This window comes from Apteryx rowi, unplaced genomic scaffold (genome assembly GCF_003343035.1).
Source record: "Apteryx rowi isolate R43461 unplaced genomic scaffold, aptRow1 scaffold_70, whole genome shotgun sequence".
Taxonomy (NCBI): Eukaryota; Metazoa; Chordata; class Aves; order Apterygiformes; family Apterygidae; genus Apteryx; species Apteryx rowi.
In genome coordinates, this window is record NW_020450983.1 from 297,136 (window position 1) to 320,758 (window position 23,623).

General features: G+C 38.8%; 2 protein-coding genes across 11 annotated transcripts in view; both read left to right on the forward strand.

Moving 5' to 3' along the window:
* The window catches only part of COL4A3 (collagen type IV alpha 3 chain), a 65,310-nt gene extending 47,632 nt beyond the window's left edge, over window positions 1-17,678 (forward strand). The window contains exons 35-52 of the mRNA XM_026087022.1: window positions 421-519; window positions 2,147-2,236; window positions 2,824-2,963; window positions 4,080-4,206; window positions 4,497-4,577; window positions 5,583-5,681; window positions 6,649-6,699; window positions 7,559-7,744; window positions 8,321-8,451; window positions 8,836-8,908; window positions 10,252-10,323; window positions 10,461-10,580; window positions 11,667-11,765; window positions 12,461-12,673; window positions 13,325-13,502; window positions 14,556-14,670; window positions 16,097-16,269; window positions 17,594-17,678. Of these exons, the coding sequence (XP_025942807.1) occupies window positions 421-519; window positions 2,147-2,236; window positions 2,824-2,963; window positions 4,080-4,206; window positions 4,497-4,577; window positions 5,583-5,681; window positions 6,649-6,699; window positions 7,559-7,744; window positions 8,321-8,451; window positions 8,836-8,908; window positions 10,252-10,323; window positions 10,461-10,580; window positions 11,667-11,765; window positions 12,461-12,673; window positions 13,325-13,502; window positions 14,556-14,670; window positions 16,097-16,269; window positions 17,594-17,678 (2,132 nt within the window). The remainder of the gene's footprint in view (window positions 1-420; window positions 520-2,146; window positions 2,237-2,823; window positions 2,964-4,079; window positions 4,207-4,496; window positions 4,578-5,582; window positions 5,682-6,648; window positions 6,700-7,558; window positions 7,745-8,320; window positions 8,452-8,835; window positions 8,909-10,251; window positions 10,324-10,460; window positions 10,581-11,666; window positions 11,766-12,460; window positions 12,674-13,324; window positions 13,503-14,555; window positions 14,671-16,096; window positions 16,270-17,593) is intronic.
* Window positions 17,679-23,359: 5,681 nt separating this feature from the next.
* Window positions 23,360-23,623, forward strand: part of MFF (mitochondrial fission factor) — a 27,418-nt gene continuing 27,154 nt past the window's right edge. For 6 of the 10 annotated variants that reach the window (XM_026086964.1, XM_026086968.1, XM_026086969.1 and 3 more), the window contains exon 1: window positions 23,360-23,582. The gene's annotated coding sequence lies outside the window, so the exon portion shown is untranslated. The remainder of the gene's footprint in view (window positions 23,583-23,623) is intronic. The other 4 variants (XM_026086971.1, XM_026086972.1, XM_026086973.1 and 1 more) reach the window with 3 other exon arrangements.

Here is a 23,623-nt window from a genome sequence, read left to right on the forward strand (position 1 = left end):
TGCATCCTATATAGTCATATTTTAACACATTCAGTAGCCCATGAACACAAAAATGGATGTGCTCACTAACTGGATGCTGGACTGCAGAGAAATTGAGTCTGTTCAGAAATAATTGACTGTCAGGAGAACTCTTTTGTTTGCAGTGTTAATATAGACTCTCTGTATATGAGTTGTACATGCTTAACTAATTCTATCTGGCTTTTTCTGTAGACATTTCCTGTAGAAACTTTCCGAATCTTCCATTTGTTTCCATATGAGAAATACTAAAAACATTAACTGTGAGCTTGTGTCTTGCTTTTGTTTGTTTACAGTCTGAAGATCCTATGTTCCATTCTGCTTCTCTGTTATTTTTAAAAGAGGCTTTTGCCCATATTCCAAGATACTGTTTTTTAGTTCTATTTTTATGAAACTTTGTTTTAGGATTTCAAGGAAGGATGGGTCTAAAAGGAGAAAAAGGAGATGCAGGTGTGCAAGGACCACCAGGTCTTGTTGGGTTGGAAGGAATACCTGGCCTACCAGGTATGGAGTATCTGTATTGAAAACTACTGTATCAGATGGAGGGTAGAGATTAATATTACCTCAACACTAACACATAAAATCAGCTTCAGTAGCAAAACTACGTTCTCTGTGTTAACTCTGGAGCTCTTTTGAGTATTCTGAAACTGAGCAATTGCAAAAACTGCTATTTGAAAGTTATAGTAGCTACCACCAAATGATTCTTTGTTTTCTTCCAAATACAGACCATTATCTGATCTAATTTGAGGTGATTAATAGAAAAATAATATGAGATCCTGATTAATAATAACTTTAGAATCCAAAATCTGATGAGACAAATGAACTAAAATTGGTATTTATAAAACTGAAGAAAAGTCTGAATTCCCAATATTATAAAGAAACAGTAAGAATTCCGAAAGTTGTACATTAAAGTTGAATGTAAAATTATTTTAGAAGCTTTTTGTATTTCAGTTTGGTTCTATTTCCTTTTTGAAAGCCTGCATGTATGACATATTATGAAAGTTGCCAGGCCTTCACTGAAGAGCAGTCTTAAAAATAAACATGTATAAATCATAAACCTACGTAAGACATTTCTCAAAGTTTTGCTCTGCCATTAACCTAATACATAATGATACATATTGGCCCTTGAGTGAGATAGCGCATCTATTTTATCAAAATAATGTTAATAAAATATCTTTCTCTCTCTGTATTCTGTATTTTTGATTCTTCGAGATAACTTCTTTCTAGAAGTCATATGATACATACTATAAATAGATTCTTAGAAATTGTGTCAATTAGATAATTAGAAATAACTTTAGACTTGTAATCAAAATGGCCCTTGACATGATGGCAATAATCYGTGCTATATGTCCCTGTGCCATTACTACTATATTTTTATTAACATCCTTTGTAGTCACTGCAGTGTAGCCATCACAGGAAAAACTGCAAATGCTCCAGTGCTCTCTGACTTCTCGTGGAAGAAAAACAGACTGATCTGCCTAAATGTTTAGTTGCCTCTACTCTAGAATTTAGACATCTGGACACTCTAAATGCAACCAGATCTTGCAGTCATTAAACTGAAAAAAACTGACATTGATACAAGACTAAGCTAAAGAGACATGAGTGGAAGAACAGCCCAAGACATAGAAAAAAAAAATCTTAAATATATAGGCATGAGAAGTGTGTAATGACTAAGTAGTAGTGTGATTGTGACGTGCTCAGAAACCGAACCAAACTCAGGCAAACAAAGGAAGTGTTGAATGTGTAAACACATATTCCTGGTCTTGATGAAAATTTGCAAAGGTATATTGCAGTTGCCACCCATAAATACTGTGAATGATCACCCATAAATACTGTGAATGATCACAAGCCTTATTATGTTAATGTTGATACATGAGATGCTTTTTTTTTTGCCTTGACTTTCCAGTAACGATAATGATAATTTTATGTGTGTCTGGGGCAAGAGGAAGAATTATACTTCACCTATTAGTTGATTTATAAAATAATAAGATACCATATCAGGATGTGAGGTCAAATACAAAGTACCTTGTACAAATACAAGTACAAAGAGTTTGTTTTCATGACAGCTCTTCCAGCCAGCCAGTGTCTAAACTAAAGATGTGAAAATAGTGTCTATTTCTTCATCTTACAGGTGTCAAAGGATTTATGGGTCTTCCAGGGATTCCTGGAGGACAAGGATTCCCAGGAGCACCAGGAAACAAAGGGGACATGGGAATTCCAGGTTATTTTCTATCAAACCAGGTTACAAATTCATAGAATTGTGTAGAAGCATTTACACAGATCTGAGCAGTTATTGTAAGTGGACTACACAATACTTACTCAGACTGGGACTTATTCTTTCCAGTACCTGTAAATTTCTACCCACCCACATAGTTGCTTGAATTGCAGAATGTAGTTCTCTCTCTCTAGTTATGATGTTAATAAATGTGTTTCAACTGTCTCAGCATATAGTCTGTAATCATTTTTTGGAGAGTACAGGGCAAGAATTAGTTAGGATATGGCACTATATAGTGCTCCTATATGTCTTTGTAATCAAGTGCTACCCCAGTGATCATAAGTCTTTCTTTCTGTAAGCTTTACTTATAATTATAAATAATAAATGAAATATAACCTCTATGATTTATATACTGTTAAATGTAAGCACCTCTTTTAATGTGCTTAGAATTAAAATCACTTACTGTACAAATCACTTTAATGAAAAGTCCATATCTGAAAATATTCAGATCATTTGTGGAATTTTACAAAACACAGTGTGTTTGTGCAATTGTGATCCTTGTAAGAATGGTATCAATATCTTTGTTTTTCCAGGTCCCAAAGGACAGAAAGGATCTCCAGGCTTTCCAGGACCATCAGGTGACTCTGGGCAAGTAGGCTCTGGTGGCTCTCCAGGTGACAAAGGAGACCCCGGGTACCCAGTTCCTGGGCCTCCAGGAGAACCCGGTCCAAAGGTATAAAGGCAGTGGACATATTGTCATATTGGCCCATAAGCAGAGCCTTTGACTGTAGAAACAAAATAACATGTAAGCAAGACCTGGAGAGTCTGCAGTAGATAAGTAGATTATTTGTTGGTGATGAGAAATTCTAAAATCCTATCATGTCAATGTTTAGGAGTATTTTGGACTTCCTTATATTTCATTTTTCTCTGTGTGCAAGAATGTCATATTTGTAAAGAACATCTCAGAAATAACTTTGATGTTTCTGAAAAAGGTATTAATCCATTGAGAACATGGACTTGCACTTAAAAAGCATACAGTAGGTATGCTTGTACATTAAGAAGTGCACRAAAAGTTATTTTAGAAAATGCAAAAATTATGATACCTAAAATTGTATTGTTGATTTTGACAGTTTTGTAATATCATTGCACAAAAATGAATTGTTTTTTTAGCAATATATATTTATTGTTGAATGGAAGTTAGATAAAATTAATAAAATTTTACTCCACATATTCTGATTGATGAACAACTGGAAATCTCTTTACATATGAGATTATCTGAAATATATGGTTCAAGCTGTAAGCTGTAGTACAATTCACTCTATCTATCTATGTATCCGTTTAGTTTCTGTATTATCTGGGTAGCCACAATAGGACCGAGTTTGCAAGTCAGTCTTAAATTTACATAAGCAGACTCAATCATCTGTCTGCCTCTGTTCTAATCCAAATGACTGAGACAAAAGTAGAAATTTAAGGAAAAATATGCATTTCAGTGTTCTGTGTATATGTGTATTATGTAAGAAATGTATTTTTGGATCAAAAGAGGAGCTGTTAAAATACAATTGGAGCGAAGTCTGTGTGTTTGTACAAAGTGCTGACGAAAAGAGCCTTTAAAGACTGAAGTTGTCTTCGTACGGATTAAACAAAGTTTTTAGTTCCTTGTCCAAACGTTCAGTGGTATTATGAGAAGACTTCATATTAGTCTACTTTTTTTCTGAAAATCATACTAAACCATGATTATACTCACTTAACCTTTAAATTATATATAATTTTCTGTTATACAAATTTAGAATGTAATGTATTTAATGATAAGTGATTCTTTATCTGTTTGTGTTTGGCTGCTGTTTCTCAGGGAGACCCGGGTCCCCCAGGAGGTTTAGGCAGCAAAGGAGAAAAAGGATCCCAAGGCCAGCCAGGACATACAGGAGTACCAGGACCAGATGGGATCAGAGGGAAATCTGGAGGCACAGGAATCCCAGGTATGTTTTATTTTAGAGAGGTGGTGAGATGCTGACATGCTTCTAGAAGAGAATTTCTCAATAAACCACAGAAGGTGCCTGTGACATGGCACGTTTATACTCAGCTGTTGTAAACTTAAACATCTTCTTTGTAGTCAGCACAGCCAGCCTAACTTACATCAGCTAAAGATCTGTCACAGCTCTCCAAAGTAGAGATGGTAGCAAAGTTAGCAAACTGAGTCTGAGGCTAGTCCTGAACTGAATTCCAAGAGATAATGTCTTTTCTCCTCTCCAAAACTCTCTTCTTACAGGGGAAGAAGGACTTCCTGGAGGTGTTGGGGCTAAAGGACTTCAGGGCCTCCCAGGACAAATGGGCACTAGAGGTCCTCCAGGTATGGTTTATAGCACCTCCCCCAAATCACTGTCCCCTGGTTTGTTATTCATTTCGTGTGTTGTAATGAGACAGTTGATACTCTTGCTCTTGCAGTTGAAGTTGGAGTCTCTGTTTATGTGGGTATGAGGCTCTGTTCACCTTCTCCAGTTCCAGCTAAGGTCCTTACCAGCCTGTTTCTAAAGTATCAGTTCAGCTCAGGCAAAAGGTTTTAGTTTTGTTTTCATTATTGTAAAACTTTTCATTTTTTGTTTTCATTCAGAAGTCTCAAGGAGACATGATATCCACATAAGTAGTAAGAAAGGCTTGTTCTACCTCCTGAAAGAGAATAATAAAGATCTAGCTAGACAAGGAGAAGAGGAAAATCAGTTAGAGTAGAAAGAGGGAAAAGACAGAGTTGCTGTTGTTAGAGCAACAGAAAAGATCAAACTGTTTAAAATATACGTAAGGGGAAGCGTATAAATATGCAGTGACAGACAGGTATACAATACAAACTTTATTAAAGTGAGTGCCTTTATTAAAGTGAGTGCCAGTTCTTGTCTTCAAAAAGAGCATTGAATGCTCTCATATTCAGATGATTGTCTAAATTATGTTGTATTTTTATAGACTTGGGTGAATTTGCACTGATTTATCAGCAGAGTTGGCAAAGATCACAATCTACTCCTTGCTTAGAGAAACCTTGAATTTGTAATAAACCTAGGGAGAAAACCTGTACTGCCTGTCCCATCAGCATGGGTTAAATCAAAGGCAGGGTCCTAAAATGTCTCTGAAAGACAGGAAGGTATTGTCTGTGAAAATAATGAGGGTCCTAAATCCATTGAAGTCCAGAGAGCTCAATAAAAATGAGATACTGCCCTTTACTAATGTTCATGTTACCAAGATAGTTACAACTATTTTTGAAGTAGCTGCACTCAGAAAATTTTAATAAAGGAGACTCATTTCTTCTATTATTTTGCATTTTAAAGGGAGATGTGAAAATGATATCCTGGCCAATTATAATCCACAGGTGCTGTTGGAGACCCTGGAGAAAATGGACTTGTTGGTGAAAGAGGTAATCAAGGTCAGGATGGTGTGCCTGGCACCCCAGGAGATAAGGGAGAACCAGGTATAGCAGTGGAATATTTTCATTCTGTTTTAAAATTGCTTCCCCCCCCCCCTAGTTTTCCTTGTCAGTTTTGGGGAGGGTCACTAAGGAGCTTCTGTGGACCAAAAAATATGTTGATATGTAGAAGGTTCTTAACTTTTACATAATTCACAGGCTTTCTACGCAACTGTTGTACATACTGTCAACATCCCAAATGCATTCATTACTTTTCTATTATACATGTGATTTGCCATAATTTCCCCCCCCCCCAAAAGTTAATTTCTGCAAGAACCTGAGTGTTGATGTTAACAATTACAGGTTCAATCTTAAATTGATGAAGAGAACCAGATCTTACCTAGAAATAGGATAAAAGGGATCACAGTGATGAATGATCACACTTAGATCAGTAGTCAAGTTCTTCGTGACCTGGCCCTTGTGTTGTAAAATCTTTCAGTTAAATGTCACTCCTGATGTCATCAATGTTCACAGATTTATTTCTCCATTGCATTCTGCCAAAAAGTGTTTTCATGTTTTACAGTGAAGGTGTTTCTTTGTATGTGAGTATAAAAAAAGGATACTGAGATATTCACTAGTATTTAGTAAGCTTTTCCATATTATGTTTTTAGTAATCACCATTATGTAAATTCTTTTTTAAGTATTTATGTTTCTTCTCTTATTTTCTTAGTAACTAACTTAAATGCAGAATTTTTCCTGCTCCTTCTTCTGAAAGACAAAGCTTAGTATTATGGAATGTACCTCAAATACAACTGGGAAATAGGAGTTCTCACTTTAAAGAAAAACTTAAAATTTCATTTGTATTTCTGGATAGAACCAGTAGAAAATAAGCAAGAAAGATGTTTTACATATAACTAAAATATCAGTTTTGATTCAGTGAATATTGAAGAAATGTATGAAATTTTAAGCAACTATGATGTTTTCTAGCAGTTACTCAGGACTGTTGAGTATAATATGACCTAATATTTTGTAGGGGTGCCAGGCAGAGGAATCCCTGGCCTGCGAGGTATTCCTGGTCGTAAAGGTGAGTTGTCTTTTCAGATAGCAGAAGCTTCATTTTTAAATACTAGGCTCGTCATGTTTGTCTTTAAGTCACAACCTTCTTAAGGAATGGCACTGAGGGAGTTAGAGGAAATAAAGGGTGCTTATGATCAATGATTTGGTGCTATATATTAAATGCCAAGAGTTCTTGCTTGTAAAGTTAAGACTTTAACAAAGGTACAGTGATTGCATTTTAATTTGGTACCATCTCTCCTTGTATATTGACACAGTCTCAAGAAGAAAAAAACATTGATTAGGGAGACACTTCCTAGTTTTTAGGTTTTGTACATCTAGGACTGGTAGAAATCCATTGAAATGCTTTGCTTTATTAAAAAAAAAAAAACTCCCTCCATACCCTCCGTATATAAACCATTCACCCTAAGATCAACACAAGAATGAACTGAATCCATCTGGATTATTTTCTTATTTTACAGCACTCATACTGATACTTTTAGCTGGAATTTAATTTAATAGGATTTGCAAGTTCTGATTTTCAAACTCGCTTTTTTTATTGCTGCATAAAGAAATATTCCGTACTCTGGTCTTTCTACCCTCTCCTTTCAAGTTGATTCTTTTGTATGAGCAAATTCTGAAGTGGAGTTTTAACAGAAAAGCAGTTTGTACGCTACACTGCAGTAAGTCCTGTCTTCCCACAGTCGTTTTCCTTTACTGTCGCAAATTGCTTTTGGGACTTCTCCGTACGAAAAACAATGGCTGTTTTCCACCTTGGCAGTACAATAAATGCACATATTCTGTGTAGTCCAGTTTTTAAAAGCTATCACACCATCTCACCATCTTGACAGTTCTTCCCAAATGCATTATGTAATATTCATGTTCTGCAGGAATCAAAGGGGACATGGGGCTGCCTGGTTTTCCTGGGCCACCAGGTATGAAAGGTTGTCGGGGGAATCAAGGACCCATTGGACCTCCTGGCTTGATGGGGTTCCCTGGATTCCGAGGTGCAACAGGCATGGCGATTCCTGGCCGAAAAGGGAACAGAGGTATTGCTGGTGCAGATGCAAGACCAGGTGCGTTGTTATAACTCCTTATTTATCTGAAAGGATATACTGATAACTGAAAGCAGAATTTAGCCTGTCCAAAGTTCAAGATTTAAAGAGGTTCTGCACCAGAGGGCTTCATAATTAAACAGGTAGTTTCTTTATCAGTTGATGCAGTGTTACCATTGTGAACATCACAGTTGTCTGTGCAGTGTGATGTAAACTAAAAAATATGCTACAGTTTGCAGCCCACCCACTTGCATGGTTCTGCTTTCTTCCTCTGCAATCCTTAGGGCAGCTGAGAGCCAACTTTAAAGCTGTGAGATAGCAAGAATGTTATTACAGACATAACTAGAACTGAAGGACATTTAAAAACTGTAGTGCTTTAGAGGACTGAAAGAACTCAGCTCTGATCTCAGATTAAATTAACAAGCTAGGGAAATTTTTTTGTTGTTGTTTTAAATCAGTATATTTCCTTTGGAATCACTGAGAGACAGTAAACATGAAGTACCGTAATAGAGTCATTGAATGTTGTACTGCATTGTATGCAATGTTTGTGAAATGCCGTTGGCAGTAGTCCTTACTTATTTTGATGTTTCCGTACAGGTGCTCCCGGTTTTCCAGGGCCTCCTGGTCTTCCCACTCCCAGCATCAAAGGAAGCAAAGGTGTTAGAGGGGCAGATGGCATACCAGGGCCAACAGGCCCAAAAGGCAACATTGGTCCTCCAGGTCCAAAAGTCAGTGGAAAGGAATGCTCCTTATTTCTAACTCCATTGCTAATTTTCTCTTACCATAAAATCTACACCCAGGGAGGGAAAAAAAAAAGAAAAAGACTACCTTGTAATAGAGGAAAGATATTAAGCTGAATATGAAAAGTAGTTTTTGTGGGCATTTATGAACTGAAAAGGCATTTTATTGTGAATTTCTGACTTCTTATTTCCTTGTCCATTTTTTATTACAGAATAATATTAACAATGGTCTGGCTATTTCTAACGTCACAAACAGAGCAAATAATGCTTCTAGTTGAAGACATAATGCTTTGAATATTCTGAATGAAAAGAAAATATACTTTATAGTGTGGAAATGCTGCTTCCTGTTTATTGATGTTACCTGACTTGCAGGGAATGGAAGGTCGATCAGGTTTTCCTGGTGCTAGAGGGGATCCTGGATTTGTTGGATTTCCAGGTGTAAAAGGTATTCATACATTTATACACTTCTGTATGCCAAATACAATCATATACATATTGTGTTATTGTAGTAGTGCCAGGTGAGGTCCTACAGATATAAGCCTTTTCTATAAAGAGAGCAGGATATGGGTCAACTATAAATGAGATCCTTCATTAAGGGAGCAGGTTTGATCAGACATCATTTTCTTTGAGTTCAATGTCGTGGGTGTGTCTAAATTGATGTTAAAGTGAGGAAGGGCTAGAACTTTAATGGCCTCCATTACAGGCAACATCAGAACAAGTTTGTCCCTAGGGCTTACCAGTGACTAATGCTGTGTAAGGACTTTGGACTGGGTTTACTAACGCTAAATGCCGCACCACCACTAAAAGATGTGGCTTTTGGCAACCCCTTAGCTACAGAATTCAACAGCATTAATCGTAATTGCAAATACAAAGCCCTGGGTCCTCTGTTTGCTGTCATAATGTAATAGGCCCAATTATGATCTCATTCACTAGTTTATCAGCAGACTAACTGTTAAATTCATTGCCTGCATTAACTTTGTATTCTTGAGGCTTAGCTGGATCAGCAAGTGGCTAAAAACCCTTGTAATTTAGACATTTTTCTAGTCGGTGATTTAAATCTGATATGGGTCTGCATCACTCAAATATTTTCATTTTCAATTACAAAATTTACAATGACATAAAATTGTCTTTACTTTTTTAGCCCATTGGTTTGTTTTCCATGTTAAATATTGTGTATTTTAAATTTGTAGTTCTAATTTTAAAAATCACTATGTGGGCAGTAATTATACTTTCTTAAGCAAAAGCCCTCGTTCCATGGCGTAGTCAGTCAAGTCTCCTGACTTGATGACAAAACTGTTTTTTAATTCCAGCACCACCGTGGAAGAATAATCTGGATACAACTTGATATTTTGCACTTAGAAAGAATTTTTTATTAAGTTTAAAACATTTGAAAAGCTTTACATCCCTCCTAAAAGCCATCAGCACAACTGACAGTTGGGTTTGAACGGACTGGAACTGCACAGGATCATGGAAGGCAACACTTGTCCTGCAAGCTCAGTAAAAAAACACATAGTCTGAAGTTAAGATTTTAAGCTAAGCTTATGGGACTGGCTATTATATGGAGACAGGCACAGAAACATTTTCTTGTAAACTGACTGCATTTGACCTATAAATAATAGAATTAACAGAAAAGATGTAGAGCTCCACTCTAGTATTTCAGATGAGCCTGCTGACTGTTACTCTTTGGGAAGGTTGCATGGATCATGCAGGACTCTTAGGTAAGCCTCTGAACCTCTGGTAATTGTTTCAACACTTCAAACCACATATGTCTCCAATCTCCTTTTCCAGGCGAAAAGGGTAATCAAGGACCTCCTGGACCACAGGGTGCAGAAGGGCCAAGGGGACCAAAAGGCCAACATGGTAACACGTTATTACAACCCTTCTTGTTATAATACAAGCTGACTTAGCTTGGTTGTGTGGGTTGTTTCTTTGATTTGGGGGATTTTTTTGTTTTTTAGTATAAAACAACTAGCTCTTCATTATATTTTTGTTGCTAGGTCCACCTGGAGTCCCTGGGAGAGTATTCTCTGTCCCAGGAAACAAGGGATCTCCTGGACTACCCGGAAGACCAGGAACACCAGGTGATCAAGGAATTCAAGGGATTCCTGGACTACAAGGTGGGGTTTGGGGGTTTTTTTGTTTGTTTGTTCTTAATCCCTGTACATGTTTGTCTGTGTTACTTAATGAAACATTTTGGTTTAGCAGGAAAACATATTTCTGCACAGAAAATCAACATGTCTTTAAAAATACCTCTCTTTTTAAAAGTAACTATTGATGCCGTGTTAACTGCCTCATATTCAGAACCTGTCTCATTCCATCTTTCCACCACCCCCACAGTCTGCAAGTGAATAAGCAGTTCCCTCAACATAAGGCTAGGCAAAATAATGGAATAAAACGTAAAGTTTAGACAAAACATTCACCATTTTCGTATGAGCAGGCTCATGCTCAGTATGTTTGTCATCTTGAGAGGAAAAATACCACAGGTAATAAAAGTACTGTAGACATGTTACAAAGTGATTGTCCCTCTGGTTGTTTGGGGAGATGGAAGGGAAGAAGAGGCCAGCTACTCCTCCAGTGGCACTAGAAAAGAAGCCTGCCAGTGCTGTGAGGAATGTGGGAGCAAGGAGCAGGTAGGAGGAGGAGGATATACAGCGAGCAGGTGCTCGGACACTCTCTCACACCTCAGCTCTTCACAGCAGGAGGGAGCTCCTCAGGGAGCCAGGCCTGCCGGAAGGCAGGCACCACTCAGGAAAGACAGAGCTCCCCCAGGGATAACAGAGAGGGCAGTATAGAATTGTTCTTCTACACTTTTTTACAGTTGTTTTACAAAGGAGCTGCATTATTTATGGCATTATGAACAGTTACTGAAATGATTATGGCTTCTTGTTATTATATTTTTGAAATATTTCTATTGTACAAGAAATGCTAAAGGAGAAAGCTATTCCCTTTGATTTTTGCAACCATTCTTTATGAGAATATTTTTCTGCAGTACATTCCATAGTGCCTTGTCATCATCCTGATATGAAACATGGTGACAGTAACACTATAGACACCAAGTTTCAAAGCTTAGCAAATTGTTACTCACACTTTTATTATAATGCAGCTACATTCAGGTGGGGATTTTTAACTTTATTCATAAACTGTTATTAGAATTTAGAATAATTACTGCTTTATTACTCTGTTTTTTCCTGATTATAATTTAGGACCTAAAGGAGTAAAAGGTCTACCAGGAACTTTTGGGAGTCCAGGTCAACCAGGACTGCCTGGTCCAAAAGGAGACAGGGGATTTCCAGGTCAAAGAGGTACAACAAACAAGACATCTCTGATTTGTACTACCAAATTTGCAGATAAACTGTGTTCTCAATTTCTGTAAATCCTTCCTTTTGCATATATTGATGCTCTGTAACATCCTCAGTAGCTGTGGGCCACAAGTACATGTGAGAACATGCTTAGCTTTCAGCAGATGCATGTTCACCACTGAAACAATAATTTACAAATTTTATCCAAAATATGCCTTGACTGTGCTTCTCTGTTATTAATCACATTTATTTACCCACTTGAAAATCCATTTAAATCCCTAGGTATCAGTGTTCCTTTACATGACATCAAAATGGAACTGAATAAATATTAATATATTTATTCAAATATGTATTTTTATATTTGTATATATCCATTAAATATAACATGTAAAATAAATATATAATATAATAAATGTTTACTTAGTCACTATAAAATGTTTTTACTCTACAACTCTTCAATAAAGAGGGCCACGATTCTTTAAAATGTCTCACTATTTCGCAAAACTGGGCAATGTAAGAGTACCTGATCTTGGTCTGAAAGAGCTAATATATCTAATAAGAAGTGCTACCAATTTTCAGGTTTGATCTTCTTATCAATTAATTTTTGGATTTTTTTTCAAGTGGCTCCACTAATTTAAGTAAAGTAAGAATGCAAACAAAATTATAGTATTTGTAATTCTATTTTTTTCCCGCCACAGGACCACCTGGACTGATTGGCTTTCCAGGTCTGCAGGGGTTACCTGGATCACCAGGTGTTATCATCCCTGGTCCAACAAGAAGAGGTTTTATCTTTACCCGGCATAGCCAATCAACCAAGATTCCTGCATGCCCCTATGGGACATCACAGATCTACACTGGCTATTCGCTGCTTTTTGTACAAGGAAATGAACAAGCACATGGACAAGACCTTGGTACTGTATTAGTACAAATTTTCAGATAGCTTTCTGTAGAGTGCAGTAATGCTAGGCTGCCTTCATGAAACCAAACTCACAGTAAATACTTGAAATAAACATTAGTTACAAACATCAGTCTCCAGAGAGCTCCATTGCTCTGAGAAAATGCAGGAATCATATACTCCCTTTTTGCTACCCCTAGATGTTTTTCAGGAGAGATTGAGTTACTTACACATAGGTATCTGCCAGGTAATGGCTGCCCAGGGCTGGCAGTAACGATACAGGATCTATGAGAGAACCCTGCTTTCCTGGAGGCCAAATGGGATACTATAGGGAATCTAAAGTGGCACCAGAAGCTTGTATTTAGGCAACTGTATCCCTGCTGCCATCTCAAAGACTGATACAAGTCAGCAAGATATTATTGCTTTTTAACACAGATTTTGTTCTTAGCTCATATATTGTGTGTGTGTATATATATTTATTTTATATTTAACGTAAGCATTTTGCTTTTGTATAATTCCAATCTACAGACACTTTTCTTCTCTTTTGTTATAGGTACCAACTTTTTAAATTCTCACCMTAGTAGATTGGATCCCACCATGTCTCTTCTGTTTGCTGTGCTAAATATAATTTCTTATTTGTCATGAACTCTTCTCTTTCATTTTTTAGGAACAGCTGGTAGCTGCTTGCAGCGATTTACCACCATGCCATTCTTATTCTGTGACACCAATAATGTTTGTAATTTTGCTTCTCGCAATGATTATTCATACTGGCTGTCAACTGCAGCAGCAATGCCGGTAGACATGGCACCAATTTCTGGCAGAGCACTAGAACCCTATATAAGCAGGTAAGAGTACAAGAATTTTGGCTTTTCTGACCTGGAGCCACACAGACAACAAAATTTATTTTGAACAGCAAATCTCAGAGCAAGATCTGCCTGTCTCAGCCAGCACAACATTGATTTCAGCCACCTGATTTTTAATTAATCACCTGAATATTTCACATATTCAGTGATACCCTAAGAAAAGTTAAATTAAAGCTAGGGTCCCACAGCACATTTAATCTGCATAGCTGACATGAGAAAACAACACACAATCTCCCTGTTTTATTTATTTTTACAAACTATTGTCATGCATGTTAGGGGCAGGCTAAACTAAAATAAAGACAGCTTCAGTATTTGGAATGTGGTACAAAACAAACTCTACTTCCAGTTACGTTTAATATAATTACTGTAGTCAGTGAAGAACTTTAGATGCTGTGGCTGAAGGATCTCTCCTATGAAACACCATTGTGCGAATGTGGTCCTTTCTAGCCTATGCTGCTTTAGGAAAGCCAAGAATGAAGGTCTTCTAAAGAAGGAGAGTTAAAAAAACATGAAAGATGAAGAGTAGTAAACTGAAAGATAGGAAGGCAAGCTTTGCACTCTGTATTCCAGCCTGCACTACCCAGTTGTTGCAATCTGGTAGTCCATCTTCCTAKTTCCTTCCTTCAGGAAATAAAGATTACTTTTTTTCTTTTTTTTTAATCTTAGCAAATAAAGGTACAGATAACAAACTTTGATCTAAACCATAGTAACATAAAGTAGTGAAGCACATGAAGAAGGTAAAATTTAGCTTATTACTTTAGTAAAGGCAAAATTAGGAAGCTCAGATGATCTGAGACTAATCCTCATCTTTTACCAATTTTTGTATAGTGTTATTGGTAGAGATAGCAAAGCAGGTATTTGGGTTACCTTCAATTTACTTCTCATTAAAAAGAGAAAATGTTGTGTGCAAGCTGTAACATTTATACTAAGCCTTGCCATTAGCAAGTTACTATTCTCATGGTACAGGGCGGGTTTTGTCCACTTATGTATTTTCCCTCATCTCTGCACCAAATGCATGTGTGTTTCTTCCTACAGGTGCGTTGTCTGTGAAGGAGCTGCAATGGTAATAGCAGTTCACAGCCAAACAACTGTAGTTCCTGCATGTCCAGAAGGCTGGACGTCTCTGTGGAAGGGTTTTTCTTTTGTTATGGTAAGGGTATAAAGGCCAGACATATTCTGTTTCTCTCCTCTCCCTTTCATTGACATTTTCATCTGCTCTTAGCTCGTTTGTTTTTTAATAATTGTGAAATTTTCTTTCCCTAGAAATAGACAATAATTCTATTAACCCTTATTTAATATCAGAAGCATAGGAACAATTATTCTGATCTGTCCTCAGTAATAGATGACAGGAGGAAAAGGGCAAATGATGAAAGGAAAACCATAGAATTTTAGTCTGACAAAAATAACTGCCCTGTCTCATTCTCATGCATCATGCAAAGCTCTAGGAAACACAGGTTTGGGGAGTGGGATGGCTAGACCAGTTGTGAACACAGATATGCAGAAGTAACTGAGGATAAACCACCACTTCCATGCCAGGCAGTTCTTTTATAAACCAGATCTTGGGGCCAAACTCCACAGAAGGTTAAAATCAAACAAAAGTAGTCCGTTGTCTACAAAGAAGGGCCTCAGCAGTTTTGATGTCATAAAGAGGTGTGAGTGGAGAAAGTTCATAATGTGCTTCCAAGGTGAGGAAAACTGAGTGTGGGAATAAGTGTGCATCCATCCTGGGGGACATAACACTTCACCTTTGTTACCTCTGCCTGTGAGATGTCAAAGGTTGCCAGCAAGTGAGGGTAAATGACAGAATGAAAAACCCCTTTTGCAAGCCCACATTCCTATTTGCATGATAGGAAGTCTTTTTAGGTCTGGTGTGGAATTTATTGTATCTCCTGGGATTTGCCCCGAATTAATATCAAATATCTTGGAGAAAAAAAAAATTTTTTTGCAGCATCTGGTTAAAATCATTTGCTTATTTCAAATATCACCAATTTTAATTGTAGTTTCTAGCCAGTTTTCTGCTGTCATAAATTATGCTCTAGGCATGTTCTATGCAACACGCTCTAGGTGACCCTGCTTAAGCAGGGGAGTTGGACTTACACARTCTCCGGAGGTCCCTTCCAACCTCAACCATTCTGTGATTCTGTGATTTTAGGAGCATTTCTAGGAATGTTTACCAAAATTAGAGAAAGAAAATGCTTCTTTGCTTTTTGTGTTTGGAGAAGCAATCAATGCAACAAAAAATATGAACAGAGACAAAATAGGAGATTTGGCTTATTCATAATTAGGTTACTGTGGTCTTCAACTGGACAGATGCCAACTACTTTCTAGTCTTTGTACTGTGTGTGGTTTTCATGCCTTTTCACAAAGCAGGAAAAGTTCTTTGGAGGGGCTTAAGAAATAACCATAACTGTGCTTGAATTTTCATAAGGCTTCTGTGCTTTATTAGAAGTCTGATAAAACTTAATCTATGCTAACTTTTTGTCCAAGATGTACCACACCATCTATGGTATGTTTTAGAGATTTTTGCCTGCAGTTTACTAAAAGCTGATGGACAAGTTCTTATTAAAAATTTACAGTATACAAGTGCTGGCTCAGAAGCTTCTGGCCAAGCATTGGCATCACCTGGGTCTTGCCTGGAAGAATTTCGAGCCATCCCATTCATAGAGTGCCATGGCAGGGGGACGTGCAACTACTACACAAATTCCTACAGCTTCTGGTTGGCATCGCTAAATCCAAGAAGAATGTTCAGGTAAAATGTACTTTCCCAGCAGCCCAACTCTTCCCCACTTCTTGCATCTTACCTGTCACATCCATGCTGCAGGTGGCCGAGGAGCCAATAACTTGGCCTGCCTAACATCAAGGGCTCCCCCAGTAATTCCCCTCAGATTAGACATCTCCCTTGGTTGGGCTTAGGGTCATTCTGCAGTGCTGGAACAGCTCAAAGAGGCCTTAGTGAGTCAAGGATTTGAATTTCAATGTCTGTAATTCCATCTCCAAAGAGCCTTTTAAATGCAGCATGTTTTCTGATGTAAGTACRTATAATGCCATCGTCTTCAGTAATTTGCCTTGAATTTTGCAACAGTGAGCTTGTCCCAGAATCTGGAGAGGAGTCATAATGTAAGATTAATTCTGTTGCCTAACGTAACACTTCTACATCAGAACTCAACTCAAGGGAGAGAATCAGGTGCTTCTAAGGTGCAATGTATTCTGACCCATTTTAAACACCTTTGCTGGGAAGAGATGAAATCCATCCCAGTTTATGTCCATTGACTGTAAAAGAGTCTAGGCAGCTACTTCAAGCATAGATGTCTACATTTAGACAGATAAATCCAACACATTATGTCTAAAAATCAGATTAGCCAAGCGAATCAGTGTGTCATGGCTTTGATCCTGCACTGACTTCCAGCTTCTGAAACCCTAACAATTTCAGTGGGATTTCTAATGTACATTAGCCCATAATTGGGCCCCTATGTGTTAGTTTGGTATGGAACAGCCAAGGTGAATGATTTCTGTAATGCAGAAAAATTAATTTTATGTATCCTGGAGTCATAAACTAAGTGGGGTGGGGACGGAATCTTGCAGAAAGTACTTCTACAGTGTCTCTACAGATTCAAGACTATCCTTAGGGGTATGCACAGAGCTCAATATATCCCTGTGTTCTGAAGATTTAATTCTCAGCATGAGTGTTGGTATTTGCTTGTACTCAGTTCTTTCCTCAAAGCAGTTAACTGAGCTCATCTGGTCAACTACACTTTACATTGCCATTCCTCTCCATATTAAGAATGGGAAAAATACTTTTTAAGAACATGAAGATCCTAAGTGCCTGCAGCCAACCCCATTTAAGTGTCTGAATGTACCTAAGTTCACAGTTATGTCACTGTAGTTCCTTTTTATTCCCATTGTGAGTCAAAATTAGCGTTCAGGAGAAGGAACCCCCTGAGCAAAAGAGATGGGGGAGGTGGGGGCAGGGGAGGAATAGAGAAAAGAGCAGAAAAATCCAGTAGTATGAAAACTTTCATCACCTCTCCCTGTTTTTAAGAAAAAAGTGAATGTTTGTTTTCTCTTCCTTTTAGGAAACCTGTGCCACAGACTTTGAAAGCAGGAGAATTAGAAAACATCATCAGCCGCTGTCAGGTCTGCATGAAAAGACCAGTCTAAACAATGGGCATTGCTGATGGAGCACAAAACTGCTTTTATTAAAAAGAATTGCCTACTTCTGATGAGCTATAATTTATTAAAGCCCAATTGCATCTGGAAAGAAAATTATAAATTGCCAGTGCAGCACTATGGTGAGGTAGGGCAACAGTTTGACTTTTTTCTTTGGCAAATGACAAAGCACTTTGTTGGAGTACGCTTGTAATGGCAGTCCTGCAGGGTCTTCTCCTGAACTGTGTCATTTCTGAGCTGCATCTTCATGATAAAACTGTGGCATTGCCAGATCTTTAATGAAAGATGTTAATGCTGCCTTGCATCATGTGCTTTTCAAACTGCAAGACAAACTAAATGCTGTAATATCAGCTTACAGATGTTCAGTGTTCAAAGTAGATATAATTTAAGATGAAAATCTGGCAGTTAAGAGAGCTGGAGTTCAATAGGAAATCTTTTCAGTGCACTTTTAAATATATATTGATTCATTTATAGGGTTGTTTTGGTTTGGTTTTCTTGTCTAATAAACAAGTATCTCCCCACTTATCTCATCCCTCCTCTGGCTGAGACACAGGAATACAATTTTTTTTTTTTTGTATCACTGCAATACTGATGGTTTGTGACTAGCCAGAAAGGTCGCTACGCTATGCTCTGTAGACAGTACAACGGTGATATGCACTAGCTCCTTTCTCCCGTGTAACTTTGGCTAAGGACTGACTAATTGAAATTGTTGGAAAGTCTTCTTTAGATTCAGTGGCTTTTGACACAGATTATAGAAAACCTTTAATTTCTTAACAAGTTGACAGTATCAGGCCTTTWTTATGATTGCATGCTTTTGTCTCTACTGAAGAAGAACTATCATAATTTGAAATGTTGATGGAATTTGCAGTTACTGTATGGCTCAAGGGCTCCCATGGCATTATCAGCTTAGCACACGCCCTTCCAGATGTAATCTGTCTTCCTTTTTTATTGTACTTTTTAATACACAACAAAAAGTAAAATATACACATTTTACAATATTCAATATTTAAATATTTATCACAAACATTTCTGGAAATGAAATCACTTATTCCATCCAGTTAAATGCATGCATCTTAAATTAAAAAAAAATTGATACTTAAATTGTACCATCTGAGCACTGACTTATACAAGAGAATACAACTGTAAATGAACATAAATACTTGAAAAGCACTTTCATTACTCATATAATTTATATAAAACTGTAGTTCTAATGTTTTTTTATATTAATAAGATTGCACTTGCAAGGCTATTTAAAAATGTATTGTTAACATTTAAAAATGTTAATAACTTAATACTTGCACACAACTGTCAATTTCAGTATTTAGTGTTATAGAAGAAGCCATCTGAAGAGTTCTGTAAATGCATCATTTTAAATGTAGAGTCTAGCAATTCATTGAAATAACAAAGATTTCTCATTTAGATCCTTTTTTAAGCAAGTGAAATTTTATATTGAGTTTCTTTAAAAATACTTGCATTATGTTTGTCTTATTGTTGGAATTTTCACTGTTAACCTAACTAGAAAATAGTTTTATCTGTATGTTTTTATGTCAGTATCTTCTGAGGAAACTAATTTGAAGACAACATTTATGTGGATTGAATGGATATTTTAAAATTATTGTTTTCTTGAACAGATCATAGCACTTCTGTTTGCAGGTGTAATTGTGAATTTACAGGGTTTTATGAAGAATATGCAGATGCACTACTGACAGGATGGCACTGTCCATGTCAAGTTAATACTTAATCTTCCATTTGAATCATGTTTGGGGATGGGGGCGGGAGGGGGGGTCCTTAAGACAATCATATGTTAGATTTTTCCCTGAACTCTGAAATCTGCTTTAAATATTCAGAGATGAAATCCACATCTGTTGCTTGGGGGGGGGGGGTTGTTATTAAGGCTGGGATAACATAAGCATCACTAGAGTCACCCAAAGGCATTGTGTACTGTATACAGCTCATGACTGGGGAGACCCTCTGTAAAACTTACTAGTAAAACACAGAATTTAAGTACCTGAGGTTAAAGTCTGCTGGAGATGGTCTGTAAAGCATAATATGTAAGGAGAAGGGAATAGATTATGATTTTAAACTCAAAGGTAAGTTACAAAGAGGAAATTATGTCTTCTAATACAACACATAAGTGGAAGTTATGTCTTGTTCCCAGTTCTGGATTCTGTTGCTCCCTTATTGTGTGTCCTTCAACAAGTTACTAAATAAAGACTGCCATAAATACCTTTGGATTTTGAGCACTCAACCTCAGGCTTTCTTTAAGAAGCCTGAAACACTCAAAACTTGGAGGGACATTTATGATCATCAGACCCAGCATATTAAAAGGTAGACACTGAAAATCAGAGAAAAACTTGAAAAATGTTGATCCTAATTTCTCTCTCTTAATTTCTGCAGATGCAGATCATTTTACTTCCTTATTGCTAATGATTGTTGTGAGGATTAATTAGCTCATGTCTGTAAATGCTTTGAGAGCCTTAACTGGAAAGTGCTAAAGAGGTGCAAAGTGTTAATATATTGTACTGAAAGAATGGCAAAAATGGAAAAAAAAGGAGGAAAACAAACCTTCTGCTAAATACAACCAAATAAAAATAATTTTGACTAAAAAAAGACCAATTTCACTTGCTTTTTTGTTCCTCAGAGTGCTAATGATCTTTTCCAGTACCTACTCATAATATAAAAATACTCCAATGCATGATAGTGTCATCTGAATAAAAGACAGTAGGTAGAGCTTGCCCTTGGGAAGAGCCCCTCTCTCTCCTACTTAGACTATGCTAGAAGTGTAGCAGTTCAGTGTAGACACACAAGCTGGATGTCTATACCTTTCCTTTTAGGTGTAATTCTATACAATGAGCCTGTGGTGGGCAGTGGTTTGGATCTGGAATGACTGAGCCATGTCTTTTTATTCTAACGGGTAGCTGAATCATGTGCATGAAGTGCAGGTGGGTTGCAAGTTGCTGTTAACAGAAATAGCATGGAAGAAAGGATTGTAAGGATGGAGAGAAATACCAGGTAAGATGAAGGATGCAGCCTCCACTTGCCTGGCCCAGCCCAGGCCTGGCTGCTGCATCTACGCTCAGCAGAGGCCTCCAGAATGGACATCYTTCACTGACCTTGGGTTTGACCTTGCACTTGCCTGGCAGTCACCGGAGGGACAGCAGAGCCGGTTACTGCATTGCCACGCTTGGTGCCCTGGCACGGTGTCCTGGTCGGAAAGGTCGCTGCCCTGCTGTCTTGGGGTCACCCCTGTCCCCTGGCTGGTCCATGGAACCAGCTCCCTGATGAACACACTCCCAGCTTGCCTTGGGAACCATTGTAACTCCAGATTCAAGAAGGGGAAGAACTGGCCAACAAGGAAGCCAAATCTGTTAATAAAAAACAAATAAAAGAAAAAAAAGAAGAAAAAAAAAAGAGCAGGATGTGCAGTGTTTCCTCACATAGATGACAGTACCCTGGGGTATTCTGTAAGTACACACAAACAGGTAGGCTGTGTGCAGCAGAAAGAAAAGGGCAGATCTAAACTTTTTACCAACATTATTATTACCAAGATTTCAATGTGAAAATAAGGAAGATATATCTGAAAATCATACTGACAGGTTGGAACAGAGGGTTGTGTAAAACATTCTTGAGGATAGCAGTTTAAACCACTGAACAAGAAAATCGGGAATATCAGTGGAGAGATTGCATGCTGTCAAAGAACATGGTTTGTGCTAGGATTTCTACACGATGATGGTTGGGAAGAACGTCCTGAAAGGGATGCAGATACAACCAGGGTACAGCTGTGTGCCATTCTTTTTCAGGTTAGACGTAACCTATAGTGGCTGGACAAGCTGACATGTAGCGGTCTCCCAGGGATGATTTGTAGCATGCAACTACACTAGAATAACTGATGGGGCTGTTCTTAAATTTTAGGATACCTAAGTTTTACCTTGGATACCTTGTAAAAATATTGGTTACAATAACACATTAATAAGGAGCAAAGTCTAATAAGGTTACTGGGAAGCTGTAGTTGCTAAAGTTAGGCATGTTTATTAGCAGCAGGTCTAGCTGCTTGAATCCAGGAGTAAGCTGAACATCTGTTTTGACTGATAAGCTAATTTTTTATATGTCTTGGAGCACTGGAAATTTCCTGCAGACTATAAGAAAACTGTTGCGTCAATATTAAGTGACATGAAACTCTGACTAAGTGTGGGCCAACACCAACTGTATGTAACAGAATACCTGATGCAGGATTTCTTTAATGAAAAAAATTAGAGGAAAGTAATACAGTGACAATGCCCATCAGTATATGAAAAATAAATCGGTCAAACTAACAGTCATTTTCAGTGTGATTATAACTTTGTATCATAGAGATAAGGGTAGTGCTAGGATAGATATTTGCCTTTTGTGTGACAACTCAATTTACAAGTTAGAATCATATATTCAGTAGATTAAAAAGGGTTATATGATTGATCTCAAGATAAAATGATGTAYGGGGAATTATGGCTGAAGGGCCATATTTCTAGTGGGCTTCCAAAGGTCAGTTTTTGGACTTGTAGGTTTGTGCGGGGGGTTTTAAGACAAAATCATTACTGATAGTTTGTAAATCTTACGGAGCCTGGAAGAAGTGGTAAAAATGAGGAGGACTCTCTCCAACAGAATGATGGGGATTTCCTGGTAAGATGTGCTTGGGCCAACGCTTTGTGTTTCAAGAAGGGCCAAATGTAAGATCATAAATCTAGAGGCAAATAATGTATAGTTTTTCAATGCTGTACAGCTTTATTTTTAGCTGTGTTTGATGCCTACTCAGATCATATTTCAGACTGCTTACCTCTGTAAAACAGTGCTTTCAGCATCTGTAAAGAACTGAATTAGCAAGTTCCAGACCTTGAATCAATATACTTTTCAATACTTCTGGCATTTCTACTCACTTTCATCTCCAGAACATAGCTGTGACCATTAATCAAAGTACAGTGAAAACTCAGCAGCTTTTTTCCTCTGTTTAAGAAATTATCTGTGATGTATAATAGCATTTTTTTTCCTGTATGGAATTGGCAAATTGATAGTTATCCGCATCACAAGGAAACAGGCGGCCTTAGGCAGCCTGTGTTGTAAATGATGTTTGTTCCTGCAAATTTTGGGACTGGGCAGCTGATGAGGCCCTCAGGAGCGTTACACGGGGCTAACGGAGAGGTTGCTCTGCTGGTCAGAACCCACGTGTGAGCAGGGTTTAAGGGGCACGGGCAAGGCACAGCGTGCTTCGTGCGCTCCGTGCCTCTGCTAACCACCTTTGCTGACATTTTATTGCTTTCGAGTTAGCCCTGAGGTGATGCACGCCCGCCCGCCCGCCTGCCCTCGCGTGTGAGGGAGGCCTTGCGCCCACCTCGCGCGGCCCCGGCACAACGGTCGCTCGCGGGGAGCCGCGAGCCGAGGCCGCAGCGGCTGCCGGAGCGTCACCAGCGGACGCATGCGGCGCTTTGCCGCGGGGGCAACAACGGCAACGCGAGCAGCTCGTCTCTCTGCGCGCACACGCAGAAGGCGGTGAGGGACCGCAGCGACGCACGCACGCAGCCCGCCGGCCTGGAGGCGCCCAGCGCGCCTGCGCGCCGCCCGCCTTCCCTCACTAAAAATGGATGCCCGGCGGCTGCCCCGCACGGGAGGCACCGCCAGGAGCCGCTTCCGCCCTCTTTCGGTCACATGACGTGCGGTCCCCGGCCCGGCAGCCCTTACGGGAGCCCGATGGGGACAATCGGGCCCCTCTTTGCGTCTTGCGTGGGGACTGTGGCGAACGCGCCTCGCGCCGCCTAGCCCCCCCCCTTCCCCCCGCCCCGCGAGAGGCAGCCGCGAGCGCCCGGAGCGGGGCAGCAACGGCCCGGGCAGGGGAGGGGCCGCGGGGCGCTTCCCGCCCGCCTCCGGGTGAGTACGCGCCGCCGGGCCGGGCCGAGGGGGGAGGCTGC